The sequence below is a fragment of the Bos indicus genome, chromosome 13 (genome assembly GCF_029378745.1).
Source record: "Bos indicus isolate NIAB-ARS_2022 breed Sahiwal x Tharparkar chromosome 13, NIAB-ARS_B.indTharparkar_mat_pri_1.0, whole genome shotgun sequence".
NCBI classification, from domain to species: Eukaryota; Metazoa; Chordata; class Mammalia; order Artiodactyla; family Bovidae; genus Bos; species Bos indicus.
The window spans coordinates 39,007,249-39,031,022 of NC_091772.1; the positions used below are offsets into that span (position 1 = coordinate 39,007,249).

General features: G+C 46.6%; 1 protein-coding gene across 4 annotated transcripts in view; it reads left to right on the forward strand.

The window, feature by feature from the left end:
- SLC24A3 (solute carrier family 24 member 3) overlaps positions 1 to 23,774 on the forward strand; it is a 441,573-nt gene that overhangs the window by 72,259 nt on the left and 345,540 nt on the right. For 3 of the 4 annotated variants that reach the window (XM_070802132.1, XM_070802130.1, XM_070802129.1), the window contains exon 2: positions 12,511 to 12,639. In XM_070802132.1, coding sequence (XP_070658233.1) covers positions 12,522 to 12,639 — 118 coding nt within the window. In that variant the 5' untranslated portion in view covers positions 12,511 to 12,521. Of the gene's footprint in view, positions 1 to 12,287; positions 12,396 to 12,510; positions 12,640 to 23,774 lie in introns of those variants that run through there. The other variant, XM_070802131.1, reaches the window with a different exon arrangement.

Consider the following 23,774-nt stretch of genomic DNA (forward strand, 5'->3'; position numbering starts at 1 on the left):
GTCTTCTCCAACACCACAGTTCAAGAGCATCAGTTCTTCGGCGCTCAGCTTTCTTTACAGTCCAACTCTCACATCCATATAAGGCTACTGGAAAAACCATAGCTTTGACTAGATGGACCTTTGTTGGCAAAGTAATGTCTCTGCTTTTTAATATGCTGTCTAGGTTGGTCATACCTTTTCTTCCAAGGAACAAGCATCTTTTAATTTCATGGCTGCAGTCACCATCTGCAGTGATTTTGGAGCCCCAAAAAACAAAGTCTGTCACTGTTTCCATTGTTTCCACATCTATTTGCCATGAAGTGATGGGAGTGGATGCCATGATCTTAGTTTTCTGAATGTTGAGTTTTAAGCCAACCTTTGCATTGTCTCCTCTTTCACTTTCATGAAGAGGCTCTTTAGTTCTTCTTCACTTTCTGCCATAAGGGTGGTGTCATCTGCATATCTGAGGTTATTGATATTTCTCCTGGCAATCTTGATTCCAGCTTGTGCTTCATCCAGCCCAGCATTTCTCATGATGTACTCTGCATATAAGTTAAATAAGCAGGGTGACAATATACAGCCTTGGCATACTCCTTTCCCTGTTTGGAACCAGTGTGTTGTTCCATGTCTAGTTCTAACTGTTGCTTCCTGACCTGCTTACAGATTTCTCAAGAGGCAGGTCAGGTGGTCTGGTATACCTACCTCTTTCAGAATTGTCCACAGTTTGTTGTGGTCCACACAGTCAAAGGCTTTGGCATCAATAAAGCAGAAGTAGATGTTTTTCTGGAACTCTCTTGCTTTTTCGATGATCTGATGGATGTTGGCAATTTGATCTCTGGTTCCTCTGCCTTTTCTAAAGCCAGCTTGAACATCTGGAAGTTCACGGTTCACGTACTGTTGAAGTCTGTCTTGGAGAATTTTGAGCATTAGTTTACTAGTGTGTGAGATGAGTGCAATTGTGCGGTGGTTTGAGCATTCTTTGGCATTGCCTTTCTTTGTGATTGGAATGAAAACTGACCTTTTCCAGTCCTGGGGCCACTGCTGAGTTTTCCAGATTTGCTGGAACATTGAGTGCAGCACTTTCACAACATCATCTTTTAGGATTTGAAATAGCTCAACTGTAATTCCATCACCTCTGCTAGATTTGTTCGTAGTGATGCTTCCTAAGGCCCGCTTGACTTTGCATTTCAGGCTGTCTTGCTCTAGGTGAGTGATCATACCATCGTGATTATCTGGGTCATGAAGATCTTTTTTGTATAGTTCTTCTGTGTATTCTTTCCACCTCTTCTTAATATCTTATGCTTCTGTTAGGCCCGTACCATTTCTGTCCTTTATCGAGCCCATCTTTGCATGAAATGTTCCCTTCATGTTTTTAATTTTCTTGAACAGATCTCTTTCTCATACTGTAATGTATATTTTGTATATACTTACATTTAAGCCTTGTATCTAATTTTGTGTTTCTAAACTTTTTTGTTTAAAAGAGGGACCTCAACATTACATAAACTTCAGCTCTCACAAAACCTGGATCCACCCCTGATTTTTATGTATCAAGAAACATAAATTTGAGGAATAAAATAATGATTTAGTAATAGAGCAATAATAAAGATTTAATAAAAACAATAATAAAGATTTAATAATCAGTTCAGTTCAGTCAACTCAGTCGTGTCCAACTCTTTGTCACCTCCTGGACTGCAGCACACCAGTCCTCCCTGTCCATTGCCAACTCCCGGAGTTTACTCAAACTCATGTCCATTGAGTCGGTGATGCATCCAACCATCTCACTCTCTGTTGTCCCCTTCTCTTCCCACCTTTAATCTTTCCCAGCATCAGGGTCTTTTCAAATGAGTCAACTCTTCACATCAGGTGGCCAAAGTTTTGGAGTTTCAGCTTCAGCATCAGTCCTTCCAGTGAATATTCAGGACTGATTTCCTTTAGGATGGACTGGTTGGATTTCCTTGCTGTCTAAGGGATTTATGTATCAAGAAACATAAATTTGAGGAAGAAAGTAAAGATTTAGTAATAGAGCAATCATAAAGATTTAATAAGAGCAATAATAAAGATTTAATAATAGAGCAATAATAAAGAATAAAATAGAGCAAAATATTTCAATTTTACTAAAGTATTATGATTATTAATACTGTTATGTTCTATGAGAACTATTTTATTGAGGACAATGTGATTGAATATTTTAAAATCATTTTTGAAGATACTAGTTTCATAGTTTGAGATACAGCCAATTGAAAGTCAGTTTAATTAAAGATTCAGTTTAGTATTGACTTTATGGGCTGTCCTAACTTAGATAATTCACCAAGATACACAGATCCAAGTGGGGAAAACAACATCATAAACCATACCTACTAAATCAAGACATTAATTTTTCCATCTCATCTACCAATTATGCAAAGACTTCTTGTTCACAACTTCCCACTTTTTCTGGTTTCAATCAATTAATCATGCTACTTTTCAGAAGGTGTTGAATTTACATATTTTTAACAAATGGATTAAAAACTCATTGAAACTCTTTGTGTGTGGAATGTTTTTAATCAGGTAACATAATTCTGCATCCATGTTTTACAGTAGAAAATATGATTGTTTTAGATGCTGCTGATTTCTGTCATTTCTGGAAGGCAACACAGTTTCTTGATATTTGTTTTCAAAATGTTTTCTCCTTAGAAAAGATTTCTCTAGGAAAGTAGGTACTTTTTCACCTGATGGTTAAAATGCCACCTTAAAGGGTGTGTGTGTGTGTTTTCTGAAAATATCTAGCAAATGCATACTTAGCTGGTGGCTACAATCGTCTCAGAAAAGGTTGGCATATTTGTATGCATTCATTTGTAGATGAATGCATAATTCATCTTTAAGTTCAACAGTTTAAAAGAGTTCTTTGCCAAATGATAATGAACATCCAGATGGTATAAAAAGATTTCATGATCATGCCCCCATCTCCTTTCAAAATAGTTTAAAATTTTTACTGTCTCAAACAATATCTATAAATCTGCTTCTCTGAGTGTATGTAAAGGGCACTTTGCTTGATGCTCTGAGAGCAAGACCCTTGCCTGCCACCTGCAGAAGCTGATAGTGCCCTTCTATTATGTTAATTATGGGACATGCTGGCACCTGGGCTCAGTGGGGATGCTACTGTCAGCCAGCATTATAAATATTAAATATGCATTTTTCTTATTTTTAAATTTGGATGTAATACAGTTGTGGGGGTTCTCATGTTTTCTTCCCACTCTTTAATAAGTCATGCAGCCCATCCTCCTGGGGTATACGACTCTACCCTATATTTTATAAAATCCGAGCTCAAGGACTTTAGTGGGGGGATTATTCAAGCCTTTCAGTTTTCAGATGCAGCAACTGAGCTAATATGATTCCACTTCTCCAAGAGCCCACAGCTAGGAACAGATCTGGCCACAGATGCCCAAGGTGGTGAATCCTGTGACCAGAAGTCCAGCCCCTGGGGTCCTTGGAATGTACCTGTTTGCTTTAGTTAGTAGGGCAGTGGGGAAGAAGGGAGCTGTTTTTTTTTTGGCGGGGGGGAGCTGTTTTGAAAAGAAGAAGCTTTGAAACCCAGCTGCCTAGACCTGATCTTGTTTTTCAGGCAGGTATGGAGGAAGTGGGGCTTTCGAGGTGGTGCTGGTGGTAAAGAACCTGCCTGCCAATGCAGGAGACATGGAGGACGTGGGTTGGATCCCTGGGTCGGGAAGATCCCCTGGAGGAGGGCATGGCTACCCACTCCAGTATTCTTGCCTGGAGAATCCCAGGGACACAGGAACCTGGTGGGTGATAGTCCATAGGTTTGTTAAGAGTCGGACATGACTAAAGTGACTTAGCATGCATGCCTGCATGGAGGAAGTGTCTCAAGGCGGCCAGCTAGCATCTTGGATGCCAGAGCACGTCTCCTGCAGGGGCTTGTGCTCAATGAGGGGGGGTCCTTGTTGATCCCTGGGGACTTAGAGGTGGAGAGATCACGTCGAGTGCTGTCCTGGGAACTGGAAGGTGCTCAGCCGTCCCTGTCTGTGAACAAATGGGAAAAGAAAGACTCAACCCAGCACCAGGCTGCAGAGCCAACCATACCTGAGTGTGCACACGAATCACCTGTTTAAACTCAGAGCCTCCCTGGAGGTCTGATTCTGCATCTCTAACAAGCTCCCAGGGGATGTTGAGGTGGCTGGTTCAGGGACCACACGTTGGGTTTTGTCCAGGAACCTCAAACACTTGGATTCTTTTTTAGGTTTGCCACTAAAATTCCCAGGTCTGTCATTTAAATTTAGCCCTGTATCAATGGGCATGACCCCCAAAGGGTGATGTAGAATCACTGGGGTCTTTCCTGGGGATGCTGTGATGACTCCCCAGTCCTACCAGGTGGGGGTTTGAGTGAAGCTCTGTGACAGTGTGGTTGTTGGGAGGGTGTGTGGGCTGGGCTGCAAGGGGTTGGAGTCAGGAGGGAAGGGGAGACACTGCAGCCATCAGGACTTTGTGGGGAGAGATGGCTGGACCTGCCCATTCCCCTCCCATGGGTGGATTTGCACGGGGAGTGGTCACGGGACCAGCCTCTTTGGATGCGGGACTCGACTGGACAGCACATGTCTGACCACCCAGCCCAGAGCCCTGGCATCTCGCTCCTGTTCTCTATCATGGCCTCAGCAGCACTGGGCAGGGACCCTCTGCCCATGCCCTGCAGCCTCCCTCTGCATCTTATGTTTGGAAGCATTGTGTTTTGGCTAATAACACTTGAAGCTGTTTACTGGGGCCTGGGAGCAGCAGCTCAGCCTCCTCTGTGCCCTGTGCAGAGCCCGGCTCTAGTGCTGTGTTTCTTGTAAGCCCCCAGGAGATGCTATCGCCGATGCCGACTGAGCGCTGTGTATGGGAGCCCTGCAGAGGACAGGCATCGGTGGAAGGGCCGCATCCCTGGGGCAGGTGGCCAGGGATTGCTGTCCCCTCTTCCCCTCAGTTGTTCAGTTGCTCAGTCATGTCCAACTTTTGCAACCCCACGGACTGCAGCACGCCAGGCTCCCCTGTCCTTTATCATCTCCCGGCGCTTGCTCAAACTCATGTCCTTTGAGTCAGTGATACCATCCATCTCATCTTCTGTCGTTCCCTTTTCTTCCTGCCTTCAATTTTTCCCAGCATCAGGGTCTTTTCTAATGAGTCAGTTCTTTGAATCAGGTGGCCAAAGTATCAGAGCTTCAGCTTCAGCATCAGTCCTTCCAATGAATATTCAGGGCTGATTTCCTTTAGGATTGACTGGTTTGATCTCCTGCTGTCCAAGTGACTCTCAAGAGTCTTCTCCAACATGCCTGTTCAAAAGCATCAATTCTTCTGTGCTCAGCCTTCTTTCCTGTCAGAGGGACCAAGAAACCTCAACTTTCCGTGGGGTTTCTCTATTGAAGTGGGGGTGCGGTGCCTTGATACTGGAATTCGTTTCAAGTGCAGCCTGGCTTGTGATCACCATCACGCAACCAGAGCGCAGGAGATGGGCACCCACTGGACAGGGCATGTAGACACCAGAGAGAGGAGAGGTTTAAATGGAGATTGTGGCCTTCTCTATCTTTCTGGAAGGTTTGAGGCCATGGAGGGACCAATGTCCAGGCCATAAAGCCTCCGGCTTCTTCCTTTCCTGGTGGGTATGGTGGGCTCTTAGCTCTCCACAGTCTGTTCTCCTTTCCAAGGACCAAGAGCCATGCAGAGCCATGCTTGTCTTCCGGCTGCAGAGTTGATGTGAAAATCCTAATGCAGAGGCCAGCCCCGCCCCTGCCCCCCTCCATTCAACCACAGAGGGTGAGGACCATGGTGAGTGGGTGGGGGGCAGGAAGGGGGCCGCTAGGAGAGGGTGCAGGAGAGTCTGCAGAAGGCGGTCCCGGGGCTGCAGGCTGATGCAAACCCGCCTTTGACCCCGGGGTGAAGACCCAGGGTGCCCAGAGTGGAGACAGCTGTGTAAACCGCAGGGTGGGGTATTTATAGCTCAGCAGGGCCAGCCCTGTGGCCATGGGCTCTGTCTCTTGTTCTGTTCACCGAGTTTCCTGGACTCGCTGTCCTCAGGGTCGCATGAGGCTCTCTGCAAGACTCCATGTCTCCACTTGCTGTCCGGAGCCTTCTGGGTATTTCTCTCCATCCCTGTTTTCAAGAAGAAATGCTGTGTCCCGGTTCTGGGGCAGGGGAGAGTTAATATGTTCCATCAAGGGGTCCTGCTGACCCCTGGAGGCCACTTCCCCTGGGCTCCTGAGCTCTGGGCTGAGGTGGGACACACACGCCTGGCCTTTGGAGTTGAGTCTGGGTTGGGGTCCCTGCTGGCTGCTTTATCCCACCAGTGAAAGGGGTGAAACCCCGGGGAGAGTGTGGAGGGAGAAGGGGCAGGATGGTGGTCGGGCACATGGGCAGGAGGCTTGGGGACAGTTCTCATGCTGCTGCATCAAACCCTCATCTGAAAGGGGTCCTCCACTCCTGGGAGCAGGGGTGGCAGTAGCCCCACCTCTCTGCCAAGCTTAGGGCCCTATCTGGGACTAGGAAAAGTGTGGTATTTATTTAGTCTTAGGGTGAAGCTGAGGGGCCTGGGGCACCCGAGGAAACCCATTCTTTGGGTCAGGACTCCTTGGGCTTTCCAGGCCCTGGTCACAGAGGGCAGGAAGGGGAGGAGAAGAGAGAGAGAGAGACCGAGAACACACAGCTCTGTAATGGAAACTTGGCTTCCAGCCCCACGCTCCTTCTTTAATGCCTGTGCTTGAGTCTCGGGTTGGGAACCCCTTTCCTCCGGCAGGTACGCTGAGCTAGCTCCATGGCCCACTCCTGTTCCCCTGCTCCGAGCTGGTGACACAGGACATGTGAGCCTGCTGCCTCCCTCTTCACCCTCCCCCACCCCTGTCCTTGATTAATTAGGTCAACTCGTAACTTCCAGGGCCTGGCAGGAGGAGCCAGGAACACAGTGGAGGGGGGCCAAGGGGTTTTGTTGACGTAGCTCAAGCGTAGCTTCATGGAGCAGCAGCCCCTGCAGAGTGGAGAAGTCCAGGAAAGCCAGGGGTGGGGAGGGGAGAGAAGCGGGCAGCTCCCCAAAGCCCTCCGCCTTCCCTACTGGCCACCTGCCCCTGCTCCCTGAATCTGAGACTGTAACCCTCCATGTCGTGACCAAGAGACTGGCTGAGTCTCTGAGAAATCCACATTGAGCTGAGCATCCTACATCCAGTGGGGTTCAGGACCATTTTCTTTTTATGTGTGTGATGCTTTCTTTCCAGTGATGCTCCTGCCTCATCACTGGTCCTAAGAGTTTCTGGGGGAAGCAGACCCCATGAGATGGTCTCAGCTGTTATAAAGTGCAGGCTGCATCATGCTTCTGTCTTGCGGTAGCTGAGTAACATGGCCAGATGGATTCCGTCCTCTCCAGGGATCTACCAAGAAGGTGGCCTTTGGGGATCCCCAGACCTGGGTTCAGATCCCTGTTTTGTTCCTCTTTGCTTGCTCTGTGGGCAAGTCTTTTAACCTCTTCGTGCTTAGATTTCCTTATTTGTAATCGGAGTTAACAGTTCTAAAAAAAGACTGTTGAGATGAAACATAGCAAAGAATGGAAAGTTGTTTGCACAAAATAGACACTCAATAAATGGCTGTTGTGATGACTGTTAGCTGGTGGTAGATGTGGCCATGGGTTGGCTCTGAGTTTAGGCAGATCACTTCTACTCTAACTTATTTACTCCAGAGGAAGGTTGATCTGAGAACTAACTGCCCCTTCCTACCTCTCCAGCAATTGTGTGAGGACAGAGAAAACGGGGTGTCATATTGTCACGTGTGGTCCTCAGTGGGAAGTGAGTGAACACAATGCTTTTTTTTCATCAGTGTTATGTTCTCAGACTCTGGTCTCTGCATCTGTGTATCAGTGGTCAGTGCTCAAATATATTTTTGTTGAGATTAAAGTTTGTAGATTTTGGAATCCAGAGGCACTGCCTTAATAGTCTCTAATTCCTGAAGCTATTGAATCATTGTGTAAAAAAATCCTCTCATTTTCTGCTACAATAGCTGGCTTTATTTTTACATTTCTTAATTGGTATCAGCTTTTCTCTCGGAATTACAGAACTATGGAAATTTGGCCTGAGAAGGAACTTTGGAAGTCACTGGAAGGGATGCTCTTGCTTCTTTGCAAAATGTTGGAGTCTTCCTGAATGTTAGGATTGCAGCCCCGCAGGACATTTTTCTTTGACCCAGATTATGAGAGCAGAGAGGCCACTCTGTTGGTCTCATGTAGGCAGAACGATGCCCCTGGCATCCTGCCTGCATCACTTGTCCTCACATCTTTCGTACAACTTCCAGCACCTGTGTCTAATTATCTAGGGCCATTTACTGGGCACCAGAGTCCATCTTGGGAGAAGGCAATGGCACCCCACTCCAGTACTCTTGCCTGGAAAATCCCATGGACGGAGGAGCCTGGTAGGCTGCAGTCCATGGGGTCACTAAGAGTCGGACACAACTGAGCGTCTTCACTTTCACTTTCCTGCATTGGAGAAGGAAATGGCAACCCACTCCAGTGTTCTTGCCTGGAGAATCCCAGGGACAGGGGAGCCGGGTGGGCTGCCGTCTGTGGGGTCGCACAGAGTCGGACACGACTGAAGTGACTTAGCAGTAGCAGCAGAGTCCATCTTGATTGGAAGTGCCAGGGAATGAATGTCCCCTGGGAATGGACTTCATTCAGCCCATGGCAGACCAAGAGCAGGTGGGTAAATACCCCAGCTCCCTCACCCTCTGGGTGTCTGCTTTGAATACGTACACTGTCCCCTAGAGCTTTCCAGAGGGGTCAAGCTCTAGTTCATGCATTTTAGCTTCAGACTTGAAACATGCCTCCTCCGGCTGGCTCCCACCCTGCTCCATTGCCCTGTCCTCCGTGGCTGCTTCCTGGGATTACCGCCCCCAGGTAAACTACCTGTGCTCAAGTCTCTGTCCTCAGGGGCTGCTTCTCTGGAAACCCAGCCTGAGACAAACGAGGTGTCTTTCTTCACACTCTGAGATATGGTATTTTAAGTCTGCTTATTGAATTTTGAGGCCACTGACCTTATTCCTTTTTTATGAATTTTTGCAATATTTTTTCTCTGCTTGTCACTATTCTTAATCCTAAGAATTAACTATTCAGGTAAACCAGACTATACACATATCTTGCTTTGACCTTGAAATATCTTTAGGATTGTCTTCACAATTATGGTTAAACTGATATATCTGGTCACCATGTAGGTATTTTGTATTTCAGTCTTAAATTATGGTTTATTCTAGTTGGGCTGCATATGCTAGTTTTTTTTGTTTGTTTGTTTGTTTGTTTTTTGCTTCTCTGTGTAGCACGTGGGATCTTAGTTCTCCAACCAGGGGTTGAACCCACAGCCCCTGCCTTGGAAGCACAGAGTCGAGAGAGAGAGAGAGAGAGAATAAACATAGGGGCTCTTCTGGCTAATGTGTAAAGTTGTAATTAGCTGCTTGATAAATTTACATGTGGGAGCAGGTTCCAGTTGATTGAGGAAGACCTCAGTGCGTGAGCTGCAGGCTTATATGTGTCCTTTTGGGTTAGGTGAGATGCCCACATGCACTGTGATTTCCAGAAACTTCCACGAGTCTTACCATATCCATTCACTGAGTGGGAATGGTGACTCCAACATGAATTTCCTGAGCACCTACTCTGAGCCAGCAGTGATTTGGTGTCAGAGAGACAGCAGTGGACCCAGGAGACAGTGATCAGGCTCCATCTTTCTTTCCAGAGCAGTGTCATGAGGTTCCAGTTACATAATGAAAGTGACATCATTTGAGAAACTAGAATTACCATGGAAATAGAGGAGAGGGTATGATGACCTTCAACTCTTTACTGACCATTTCAGAACACTAGGTTGGTTTGACTGGGTGGGGCCCAGCCTCTGGCCTTTCATAAAGGCCACTGGTCCCATGAATTAGACTCTTTTTGTCTTTTTCTTATATCCATTTCCTGACCACAGCAACTCTGGACACTCAAGAGGTAGCCAAAGCTTCATGTCATGTCTTTCTTGAGTTCCAAACCACTAGAGAGAGCCATCTGTGTGCTGTTTCCAAAACCCAAGGACTCTCTGAGGTCCTGCTCTATTGTTATTTTACATTTTTCCTACATGATTAAAAAAAATTGGGGGAGGGGGGGAGGAGCAAGGCTCAGGGTGGGAATGGCGGCTCAAAAAAATAAAAATAAAAATAAAAATAAATTTTTTTACATGATTTGTCCATAGTGGTCAAGGCCATTGGCAACTCTGTCCTTTTTGAAATTCTCTTTTTGCTTACCTTCTGTGACACCACTTCCCTTGCTCTTTTCTTTCTTTTCATGATTTTTTTTTCTTGTCTCTTTTATTTATTTATTTATTTCTTAAATTTTATTTTATTTTTAAACTTTACAAAATTGTATTAGTTTTGCCAAATATCGAAATGAATCCACCACAGGTATACATGTGTTCCCCGTCCTGAACCCTCCTCCTTACTCTCTCCCCATACCATCCCTCTGGGTCGTCCCAGTGCACCAGCCCCAAGCATCCAGTATCGTGCATCGAACCTGGACTGGCAACTTGTTTCATACATGATATTATACATGTTTCAATGCCATTCTCCCAAATCTTCCCACCCTCTCCCTCTCCCACAGAGTCCATGAGACTGTTCTATATATCAGTGTCTCTTTTGCTGTCTCATACACAGGGGTATTGTTACCATCTTTCTAAATTCCATATATATGCGTTAGTATACTGTATTGGTGTTTTTCTTTCTGGCTTACTTCGCTCTGTATAATAGGCTCCAGTTTCATCTACCTCATTAGAACTGATTCAAATGTATTCTTTTTAGTGGCTGAGTAATACTCCATTGTGTATATATACCACAGCTGTCTTATCCATTCATCTGCTGATGGACATCTAGGTTGCTTCCATGTCCTGGCTATTATAAACAGTGCTGCGATGAACATTGGGGTACACGTGTCTCTTTCCCTTCTGGTTTCCTCAGTGTGTATGCCCAGCAGTGGGATTGCTGGATCATAAGGCAGGTCTATTTCCAGTTTTTTAAGGAATCTCCACACTGTTCTCCATAGTGGCTGTACTAGTTTGCATTCATGATCTTTGTTGAAGGCTTTGACTCTACTTTCTCTGGAGGAATGCTGAGTTTCCCATGGTTTCTTCTTCCATTTCCTTCTCTTTAGGAAGCCCCATTCATACTCTTGCCATATGCTTCCCTGCTTGTTTATGGTTCTCCTGATGTTCTGGGTAGCTGCACTGTTGCCCTGCAGTGTCTGCACCCACATTATCCGGGCAGCACACCACCCTGCGGATGGTCCACGGACACTTCAGATTCAACGAATCCTGAGCAGAAGGCACCACACTGTCCCCAGCGTGTCCCTCCGTGTCTGCTCTTTGTCCTGACACTTCCATCCCCATGGTCGTCTCAGCCGGAGACCTCAGCCCTACTCATGCATTCAGTGATCAGCTTTCCCCTGGTTTGTGCTCTTCATCTCATGTTTGTGGAAATCTTGTTATGTGGGATTCACTAGCCTAGGCTCTGGGCATGTTGACATGGTGTCTTAGCCTGGGTGATCCAAGAAGCAGATCCTGAGCAGGTGTTAATTGCAGGTGCTTTATTTGGGAGGTGATTCAAGGAAATACTGAATATAAATATCATTTTTGTTTTTGTTTTGGCCTCACCGCATGGCTTGTTAATCTTAGTTCTACCATCAGGAATCGAACCTGGGCCCCAGCAGTGAAAGTGCAGAGTCCTAACCACTAGACCACCAGGGAATTCCCTTCAAAGAGATACAGGTTGGGGACCAGATGCTCCTGAGCAGGAGCCAGTCTAACTGACTTAGTGGACCCAACTGGGCCCTTTCTTTTCCCAAGTCCATGTTCAGTGAGGTCACATTGGTAGCTTGAAATTGGACATGGTGAGAATTTAATTTACACCATGGAAATTGACCAGTGGCTACAAATCAGGACTTTTCCTACAGAGAACTGGTTGTTCAGCATTTCTCAGCATGTCACTGGGGGCACAGAATTAAGACAGGGAATGCATGCATGCTCAGTCGCTTTAGTCGTGTCCGACTCTTTGTGATCCCGTGGACTGTAGCTCACCAGGCTCCTCTGTCCATGGGATTCTCCAGGCAGGAACCCTGGAGTGGGTTGTCATTTCCTCCTCCAGGAAGATAGGGAAGGACAACAGCTAATAAAGTGTGCTTTATCAGGAAAGTCGCCCTGAAGACATCTGGAGAGTCATCCCAGTGGAGTAGACTGGAATCTGGATTGGAACACACACTTCAGTCATCCCTCTGGAGCAGTGAGGTGTTTATACACTGCCCTCTAGCAGTCGTTGGCTGAGGGCTGCTGCTTGGGGCCTGGCAGGATCCAGCAGTGGAGAAGCCTCCCAGGAGTTAAGAGACAGGATGCTGAGCGTAGTAGTCAGAGGTGTCAGGGCTGTCGGCGGGACTGAGCGATGATGGTTGAAGGTGCTGGGCACCCAGCGTGGGCAAGGGTCACACCAGCTGTTAGTGATGTGTGGCTGTGGTGTCTTTCTCCGTAGATCTGAACTTCATGGACTTCATCGGGCAAGACACACAGTGGACTGTGGGGAGGAAGTTAATGCAGGTGAATGACTCACTGACTTCAGAAGATGCAGGACCGCGGAGCAGCAAGAACTGCACTGAACCAGGTAAGATGACGGCTGCACTGGGGCCTTTATACTGGGGACGGGGCTACTGGCAGTGGCCATAGCCCGGGAAGAGCCGGATCTGTGGTTTTCCTCTGAGCTCTGATCCAGAGAGACTCTGAGGACATTTAGGGGCAGGTGTCTAAGAAATGCGAAGGCAAGATCCCAGGGGGACAATTCAGGAGTGTTTCCACCTCTGTGTTTGTTCCCTTGGGCGGTGGGGGAGAAGGTGAGTCAAAGTCCTGGTCTAAAATATGGATGCTGGTGCCATACCGAGGGACACTAAGTCAGGAGCAGGTGGGTGAGGATGTCCTGTCCTCTTTGCCTGATTTTTAATTGAGAGCCTTGTTTCTGTCACAGTAAAGGCACAGGTGTTGAACCAGACCCTCACCTCTGATGTTGAGCTTCTTGGAAGAAATGGATGTTCATGTGTCAGCAGTTATATTTGATATAACAAATAGAATGTGCCTTTCCTCAGAACATGTTACCTCTAATGTTTTTGAACTTTCAAGAGAAAACTAACAGAAGGGGATCAAAGGGACTTGAACTCAGCTCAGCCAGACTTTGGCCAAGGCAGGTGGCCTCTGGACGGATGAAGTCTGCTTGTTTAGACCAGGTGGCGGCCACCCTGTCTGAAAAGGGCCAGAGAGCAAATATGTTAGGCTTCGAAGACCTGATACTTCTATAGTGTCTATAGTACATGTTTATTATTTAATTTTATTTTTAATTAGAGGACAGTTATTTTACAATACTATGATGGTTTCTGCCACACATCGATCGAATCGGCCATAGGTATACATGTGCCCCCTCCCTCCTGAACCTCCCTCCCCATCCCAACCTCTCCAGACTGTCACAGAGCAGCACTGAAACACGTACATTGCTGTGTGTAAAATGGAGAGCCAGCGGGGGTTTGCTGTATGCTGCAGGGAACCCAAAGCCGGTGCTCTGTCTATAAGACATTTTTAAAGATTTTTATAATCTTTAAAAATTAAAAAAAACATTTTAGCTCATGGATGGACTGGGCCTGTGGCTGCATTGTCAGCCCTGACATGGAGTTCTCAGATCTCTTGTGGGTGGGGCGGGGGTGGTTCTTCCTTCCTTACCTGGTAGAGTCTTGGGCCTCAAGTGTGCCCCCTTTAAGGGCCTGGGAGCTCAACCACCCAGTGATCCTACATGCAAACGCTGGCCTCATTTTAAGCATCAGCCTAGATGGACATATGCAATCTTCATTGCAGCCCAAAGAACCTTAGCCCTTGGGTTACAGAAGGTGAAATTGTGTGTGTGTGCTTTTCTTGGGAAGGTGGATAGAAGTTCTCTTTCCGATGTCTGGAAAGAACTAAAAATAGATTACCTTTCCCTGCCAAAAAACAGCCTACAACCTGACATAAACTATATTCCTTAAGCTGGAGAATTCAAGGGTCCCTGTGGCTGTTATTCAGCACTCTGAAAGAATACCCTTCACTGAAGCACGTGGGGGCTGCGTGAGCTACAAGTGAAAGCCGGGTTGAAGGTTTACCTGTCATTACCACGTGGACAGAACTGCATGTCTCCTGGGAGGTGGGCTTCTGTGGGGGCCTGGCCCAAGGGGCGTGGCAGGGATGCTTCGGGTCACCGCTGTGCTGGTAACCCTGTTTGCCAATCGGGTCTTACAGTCGAAGATATGTCACCATCTTTTTGCAATGAGAATGCGGGCGGTGACTGGGATGTCAGGAGACAGGAGATTCAGTTCTAGGAGCCCAGCCTTGCCGTGGGCACACCTTTGGATGCAAAAGAATGGCGTCAGACAAAGTACAGAGCCCAGCTCTGGGACTGGGGTCCAGCTCTGTGCAGGGCCAAGCGATGGAAGCTTCTGTTCCCTGGAGTTGGGACCATGTGTCAGGGGAGATGGTGCTGGCTCGCTGTGAGTGGCATTGCTGACTGTTTCAAAGAATGCATTTCTCAGAGTGACAGGTGTAAAAGAATAAGGCGCGTGAAATGCCATCGCGAGACAGGAATGACTCAGCTCACAGGCAGAACAGAAGATGTCCAGCTAAGAAGAGCTGAAGCCAGCACCTGTTGGTGTTGGCAAGAAAGTGGGGGCGCAGGGCAAGGAGGAGAGGAGAGACTCCAGGGGGCAACAGTGGTGGGGGGGTGGCAACAAACAAGAGCTCCCCATCCTGCAGCTCCAGTGCAGGCTGGGAAGCAGCCTTCTGGACTGGCCTCCTTCCTGTTCACGATGGTGTCACAGGGCAGGGCACTCACGGCTCCCCGGGATGGTGTCAGGGCTCCCTTGGTGCCCAGCGCTGAGTGTCCACATGGGGACCTGAGTGTGTGGGGGCCGGTGTGGCCAAGGGAAGCACAGTATCAGGGTCACAGGTGGGAGTTAACTTGACTCTTATTGTGAAGTGTGCCTGGTGCCCTCTGATGTCACAGGGATTCTCAGGCTGTGTCCTCGGAACCCCTGGCTGGAGACGCCATCGGAATGAAATTGACTGGGAGGCTGGTGATGGGTTGACATGTTCTGGTTGTGGAAACAGTTGGGGGATGGGGCTGGCTTGCTTCCTCACTTGGGAAGCAGACCTAGTTTAACCCTCTGCCCCTTCCATTGCATGAGTGCAGAATAGGAACTCACAAACTCTTCCACCCCTAAGACACCAGGTCCAGTTCCCCTTAGTAAGTCCCTGCTTTGTGTTCCCAGAATTCCGTGTCCTACTGCCCTCCCTGTCCTTTTATCTCTCTGCCATCCATGTTCCTCCCTCCCCCTCTCCCTTCCCCGCTCCCTCTCTTTGATAACCAGGAGGCCAGAGCACGGTCCAGGGGACAGCCAGGATCCCCGGCCCATTGGACAGTGGCTGTGCTATCTTTGTGGGTGTGGCGAGCTTGATATGGCTCACTTTTCATAGGACAGCTGCCACTTTAAAGACGTGTAAAGGACTTCCCTGGTGGCATAGTGGGTAAGATTCCACCTGCTGATGCGGGGGACCCAGGTTTGATCCTTGGTCAGGGAAGATCCCACATGCCATGGAGCAACCTGTGAGCTGCTACTACTGAGCCCACCCGCCTAGAGCCTGTGTTCCGCAACAGAAGAAGCCCCCACAATGAGTAGCCCGAGCGTGGCAGCAAAGAGTAGCCCCTTCTCGCTGCAACTAGAGAAAGCCCGTGAGGCAATGAAGACTCAGTGCAGTCATAAGTAAATAAATAACATTAAAAAGACATCTAAGATTTAAAAAAATTTTTTTCTTTTAAATGGCATTCTTCCCTGCCCCCTTGAAGACCTGGTTTTGGTGAAAATTTGTAATTTTTTCCTCCAGATCTGTATGAAAAAGACTGAGGTCCAGGCTCTAATTTTTCTGTCATCGTTCCAGCCCTCTGAGAATTTTTAAGGTTGTTTTCTTAGCCTGACATTGCCAATCTCATCTCGAGCCCGGAAACATTGTCTTTTGGCAAATAACACTTGAAACTGTTTACTCAGATGAATTATTATGAGAAATTTAACTTTGAATAAATTTGATCCATGGAAAATTAAGTCAGCTAAATGTAATACTGAGGGTGGTAGACAACTGTAGCAGAGAGGGATTCTTAGGAATGTGTGTTGGTACACTTTGCAGAATTTTATTCTACACTTTGCAGTCTGCCTCCAGAAAAAAAAATCTATCAAAAAAATCTATCATCTTTTGGTTTTTAGTTCTTTGGTATTTTAAGGAAATGAGCTTTTCCTCAGAGTGCCTCTTTCAAAGAAACTTGGGAAGAAGGAAGCTATTTAAAATGAAAGCCTTTGGTGTGGGCATCACTCTGAGATGACTGCATTTCCCTTTTTAAAAAAATTTATTGGAATATAGTTGATTTGCTATGTTGTGTTAGTTTCAGGTGTACAGCAAAGCGGTTCAGTTACACATATACCTATATACATCCCTTTTCAGATTCTTTTCTCATGTAGTTGTCACAGAATATTGAGTCGAGTTCCCTGTGCTGTACAGTAGGTCCTTGTGGGTTATCTGTCTTATAATAAGGGTCAATATGTTCATCCCAAGCTCCTGATTTATCCCTTCCCCCGCATTTTTCTGTTGATAGCCATAAGTTTGCTTTCGACATCTGAAGGTCTGTTTCTGTTTCCATTTTCTTCTGATAAAGGGCTCAGCTCCCTCTCTCTGCCTGACTTGTTGGGTCTGAGCTCTCTGAGCATAGGGAAGCCACCTTGAGCCTTTGCTTCAGGACAGAGGCCGGTAGGCACTGACCCCATGGGGCTGTGCTAGAGGTGTTACTGGATCAGGTGGCTGTTTACTGGAATGGCCAGAAACCACAGAGTCTAAGAGTCAAATCTGAACTGTCCTGGGGGAGGGAGGTCAGGTCAGGATGGGAGAAGCAGTTCAGGGGGGTGTCCAAAGCTAGGTGTGGACCATGAGCAGAACCTGGGGGCCGGGCTCAGACGCACGAGCCAGTGAAGGCCGGCTCAGCTGCAGGTCGTGTACACAGGGAGGGGTTGAGATCCTCCTGTTTTGGAGTTTAAACCGTAACATCAGGGTCAGCTGGTTTAATACCACGAGACTGGATATGACCGATCTACAAAGCACGAAAGGTCCAAATCTCTCACCATTTACATAAAGAAAAAAATGAATGACCTGCCTGAGGTTACAGGGCTTTTCCAGAAGCAGAGCAGGGCCCCTAGCTGTCCCACCTGGATAATCAATGCATATCAATAATTATCTAGAAAATCTGACACTTGCATCATTTAGAAGAACACGGTCCTGTAGAAATATAATGCAAGCTACAGATGTAATTTTGAGATTCCTAGTAGCTACATTAAAACCATAAAAGGAAACAGATGAAGTTAAGTTAATACTATAGTTTCTTTAACCAAATATTTTCAGAATATGAGGAATGACAAGTTTTCAATCGCCTTAATGTTTTATCCCTGAGTTTGAACCCAGGAAACAACTAAGATTATTTTTAAAAGTCTTAAAATGTATACTCCATTAGACTAGCTCACATAACAGTTCTCTAACTTCTCTCTACAGTTGTAATTTTCATAATGATTCCAACAGTAGCTGTGGACATTAAGTGGAACACCTTGGAAACCCATTGTGATCTGCTCTTCAATTTTTATCAAGTTCTTTACTGAATTAGGGCAACAGTAGCTGCTGTAACAAGTAAGTCCTTCAGACTTGGGGGTTTAACACAAAAGAAGTTTCTTTCTCATGTGAAGTTCTAGTCTGTGGGTGGCCCTGTTGCTAGAGGTGGTCTGTGGACTCTGAAATTTCCATTTTGAGGCTTCACTGTTCTCACGCTTGGTTTCCAAGGTCACTGTGCTTCTCTGCTTGAAGGGGAAAGAACAGGGGAGTTGTTCACAGCTGGGTTTTATGGACTAGACCCTCCCTCCTGCTCACATTCTTCTGGTCAGGACTCAGGCAAGACCACTTCTAACTGCGTGAGAGACTTCTCCCATTCCCTTGGAAGAAGAGAAAGCACATTTTCCCCCCAAACTTGTTTCTTATTAAAAAAACAAATGTCTCAATTTTCCTTTATGCTTATCTTATTTCAAAAGCAATATACTCCCTGTAGACAAAAATTATAACCTAAATTTATGTCTTCTGAGGCTGGCTTAGCCAGTAAAGAATTTGCCTGTAATGCAGGAGACCCAGGTTTGATCCCTGGGTCAGGAAGATCCCCTGGAGAAAAGAGAGTCTACCCACTCCACTATTCTTGCCTGGAGAATTCCTCAGACAGAGGAACCTGATGGGCTAGTCTTGGGGTCAAAAATAGCCACCTGAGCCCCTAACACAACACTAGCTCTTGGTTTAACTTTCATGGTTCTCACCTGGTCAGGTGACACACTTTGATTCTCTTTTCACCTTGAAAGGGTCACAAGTCATGTAGAAATTATCCCAGGTGTGTCTGCTTGCAAATTACATCTTTTCTTTGTAAATGCAAGGAGTGTAGGAAAAATAATGGATGTTTGAGGATATGTGAAATCATTGGTGAAATGTGGAAAATGCTTGGGTTTCAGAGTAAATCCTAAGTCTCTGTTCTGTCACTTTCAACCTATGTGATACCAGGTGAGTTTCCTGAATTCTTTGAATCTCTTTTCCACCATCTGTAAAATGCATATTTAGATGCTCACATCATGAAGTGAGCTAAGCTTCATAAAACAGCAAGAGTATAGGATGGTTGGATGGCATCATCAACTCATTGGACACAAGTTTGAGCAGATTCCGGGAGATAAAGCAAGACAGGGAAACCTGGCATGTTGCAGTCCATGGAGTTGCAGAGTCAGACACGGTTTAGTGACTGAACGACAATAAATGGTGGCTATGTTATCTTTGTCACTAGAAGGATCCTTAGGGATCTTAAGAGAAGAATCAATGTTTATTCTTTAAAAATGCTTCAGGGACTTCCTTGGTGGTCCAACTATTAAGACTTCTCGCTTCCTCTGTGAGGGCTGTGGACTTGATCCCTGGTAAGGGAACTAAGATCCTGCGTGCCACGTGGTGAGGCCAAAGAGTAAAAAAATCAATCAGTCAATCATAAAAATAAATAAAAAATGAAAATGCTCGAAAACCCCCTGGTCTGGACTAACCCCTTATTCCAGAGTGTCCTGTCAGTAACTCTGACCTTGCCCTCCTAATCCCTTCCCTCTCAGCAGCCAGGCTGACCCAGAGCAGCTGAGGGCAGGATCTCAGGGTGCTGACTGCCTCTCCCTTCCACCCTCTGTCCCTGACTGGGATGCTCTCAGGCCTGGAACGGCCTCTGGGAGCTTTGGGGTAGGATGTAGCCTGGGGAGGGCCTGACCTTTCTCCCCAGAGTCTCCTAGGCCTCAGACTTTTTAAACAGGCTCCCAGGACACAGCCAGTGGTGTGGCTGAGGGCTGGGGGAAAGCATGTCCGAGTTGACCTGCTTATTGTGGCTCCCACCAACCAGCTCACACTCGAGAATCTGGGCAGTAAGCCTGTTACTTCTTCTACTTGGGCGCTCCCCACGGCCAGTGGGCTGATGGCCACCCTCCAGTTTGCCTCCTCTGGGATTGGTCTGGGCTGACAAGGTTTCCATCTTGGACAGTAAGGTTAAATGAGTTCACGTCTGGGTTATCACACTGGCGCTTCTGTGGTTCCTGATATAGTGTGAGACCATTAGTGTGACTGAAATGTCTATCATAGAACAATAAAATCCCTGAATTAAAGATTAGCAGCCTATTTTAGAAGCTGACTCAGAATGAAGTGGACATGAGCCCAGCTCAGTGGTTTGTCCATCCCGGCCAAGGCCTTGCTCCCTAGCCCCGTGTCTACAATGGGATGTCAGGGCTCCACCGATGGGTCTGGGGACACTGGGCCGAGGAATGGAAGAGAACAGGCTGCAGCCCAGCAGGTCAGGCCACACTGGCAGGAGCATGGGACTGGGGTCCGGGTCACGAAATAGGCACTTGGAGTACCCACCCTGCCTCAGACTCATTGCGAGAACCAGAAGAGAAGGGATGTCCACATTTTATAATTGTAAAGTACTTCTGAGTGGAGTCAGGGATGTGGTCCAGGGTCCCACAGACCTGGAGAGGCATCCTGCTTTGACATCTATGGGCTGTGGGGCCCTGGGCCAGTCATTTAACCTCTCCAAGCCTCAGTTTCCTCCCCTGCAAAGTGGGGGTAATTCACAGCACAAACAGAAAGGGTTGCCGTGGAGAGTCAATGAGATAAAGTGTGTGAAGAACTTGGCACAAGGGACTTCCCTGGTGGTCCCGTGGCTAAGACTTCATGCTCCCAATGCAGGGGGCCAAGGTTCAATCTCTGGTCAGGGATCAAGACCCCACGTGCTGCAACTAAGACTTTGAATGCCACAACTTAAGATCCTGCAGGCTACAATAAAAGATTCTTTGCCCTGCAATGGTGACCTGGCACAGCCAAGGAAATACACAAATAAATATGAAAATGAAGAAGCTTAGCACAAAGCACGTATCCAGCTGTGACCTGATGCCCGTTTCTGGAGCACCCACTGTGTGCTCAGGGGTCCTGCACCCAAAGCCTCAGTTATACACAGGAGGATATGGTTATCACTCATGCACTGGCTTGGGCATGCGGACGTCTCCTCTAGGAGGAGAGTAAAGTCAGTCTGACTGTATTAATATTATAATAGCTAGGTGGAAAGTAAAAATATTCTTAATTTTCAAACCATACATGTTGGGCACATGAACATCCTGTTAGCATCAGCCTCCACTTCCCAATGGATCTTTCTTGGGAAATGGAATTTCACTTATGCTGCAATCTTAATTGACTCTCTTGGGCAAATCCATGAAAAGTCACCAACGATAGGGATTTAGGTCTTTACACTGCATGTGCAAGGTTGGGTGTGCCAAGTGGATGTCAGTGGATGAAGGAAGGAGAAGTAAGGGGTGGTGAGAAGTGGGGAAGAAGCTGGACTTATTCTCTGCTGAGGTCTCTTCCTGTAGGTCAACTCATCCAGAAAGATGTGATCCATGTCCCAAGGGCAACTGTCCTGCCATATTCCAGAAACAAAGTTTCCCTACCGTCTGTACCATTTAACCACACATAGGAGACCTATTAAGTTAAATTATAATTTGATACTGAGTTTAAAGGAAGGGAAGATGGAACACAGATGTACTCATCTCTTTGTGAGTGTCTTCATCATTGACCCAAGTTTGATGCAGAATATTGGCCTCTCTGCAGGAATCACTGTGTATTTGTAGCTCACAGAAGGATGTTTCCTTTAATGAGACCCAGGACAAAGAATGTGGTGCCCAGTGGATCTACTTAGTGGTTCCCAAGGGCACACAGTAATGAACCTAGAATTGTCTTTTCAATGCCACAGTGTCATTGTTGTTACCATTTTGTATCTTCTCTCTCCCCATTTAGTCTCAAGACTCTTGCCTTTAGGTACCTTTTCTCCTACTCCCACATTTTATTATGAAAATTTGCAAACATGCAGAGAAATTGAGTGAATTTTACAGCAAACACCCTCAGACTCAGCACCTAAGTTCTTTAATTTGCATTTCACACTACTGGCTTTATCGTGTTTACTCACCTCTCCACCCCTGTATCTATCCGTTAATCTATCTTATTTTTTTTTGGTGGAATTGTAAGTGATTTGAAGAAGTAAATACACTCTGTCTCATATAGGTTTAACATGTGTGTCATTAGCTAGACTTTATGATCTGTTTATCCATCTTGGGTAACAAGATGTTTATCCAAATGTTGGGTAACATTTATGCACAATGAAGTTTACAAGTCTTATGTGTACAATCCATGAGTGGTACCTATTAACTATGCAAACTCCATGGCCAACTTCTGTCATAATATGGGACATTACCATCATTCCAGGAAGTTTCCTCAAGTCTCTTTTCAGTAAACCCACAGCCCAGCCCACCCCCACACAATTACTCTTCTGATTTCTATCACCATAGGACCTTCTGTACACGAATCTTACACTATATGCTCTCTGATGTAAGACTTAGTCTGTAGCACACTGCTTTTGAGATTCATCCCTGTTTCTGAGTATAGATGCATCCTGATTCTACATGCACACTCACACATACACAAATACATGTAGATTACTCACACACATGTGACGTGCTTTCCATGTAAATGCTAACATGTTGGGTATATTTCTCTCTAGGAAGTGCCTTGTAGATTTTGGTCACTTTCCTTAGATACTTATTTTAGGTCCACTTTCAAAGAGACCTTTGTGATGTCTGTGAAATTAGCAAGCACTTTGGTTGACCAGAAGAGGTTAGTCATAGATGGCCAGTTGCCCCTAATGACCCCTCTTACTTCCCTTGGAGCAGAACCACAAACTGGATTAAGCAACCTTGTGGTTTTAAAAAAGGAAAGGGGGAAGGGGGAGCAGAGAGGAGGGGTGATCTCCCTTGTCTTTAAGGTGTTATTACTTCTGATGCAACACTGCACATTCACTTATTCAGTGATGACAAGAAGTGGAAGGAAGAGAGCCGTGAAGGTCCAGAAAATGGTCTGATTCATTGAGTCAGAGGCCGTGCTCCTTCTGCTGAGGAAGCTGCTTCCTGGGGGCTGGCATGGCATCCATTTTCACTGGAGCTGGGCACACTCCTCTCACAAACAGCATCAGAGAGAGATGATATATCTGCACTGGGAACTAGATACCTGGTTGGGGAAGGTCACCGGCCCCACTAAGGTGGGAATTTGTGTGTGTGTGTGTGTGTGTGTGTGTGTGTGTGTGTCTGTTAGGGTCTTTGGAAAGGCTGAGAGCCGCATTGTCCACAGTAAGCTCTGTCCCAGCAGAACCCTTTGTTGGCCCAATCTTCATTCTTTGTGCTCCTTGTTTCTTTGTCGGTTCCTGACATACATGTTGACTGGGAGGAGGGCCTCTGAGACACACATATGACTCTCCAGTGACGGCACACTCTTGGTGATCATCCATGGCTTGCTGTGACCATCAGGCGCCTTGACTCAGTTCTGGCTCCCTTAGAAGCAGATGCTGAGGCAAAGGTTTGGATGCCTGCAGTTTATTTGGGAGATGAGCCCAAGGAACCCCTGGGAGTAGGGAATAGAGAAGTGAAATAGGGGAGAGAGGGCATTTCCTGAACCAGTTATAGTGTGGTCACTAGGTTAGTGAGCTGGGATGGACTATGGAAGACACCTGGATGTTCTCCCACAAGGGGGTGAGGGAGTTGGGGTATTGATGCACCAGCTCCTGTAACTCACTGGTTGAGGGCTGCTCCTGGGGGTGGTGATGCCCCTTGCACAGGTGGAGTAGCACCTATGGGTAGAGACAGCCCCAGGGGAATTGAGGGGCAGGTGCTGGCGGTTGGATGTTGGGCCAGTGAGCACCCAAGAGCTAAGGAGAGAAAGGTGAGCAGAGCAGCAACAGTGATTGCTAAACACCTACTTCTCTTTTTTTTAAATATAAATTTATTTATTTTAATTGGAGGTTAATTACTTTACAATATTGTGTTGGTTTTGCCATACATCAACATGAATCCGCCACGGTTATACATGTAAACACCTACTTCTCTGTTCCCAAGGACGTGGTTTCATGTTGTTGAACAGGTTGGAAAGCTTATCGTGACCCAAGAAGAGCGCAAAGCATCACCCAGCACTTCCTCTGTCTGTGCGTGAATTTGTCTTGCTAGGCGAAGCCCTTGGACTCACCCCATTTGTTTTTACTGCATCAGAATGTGTGTT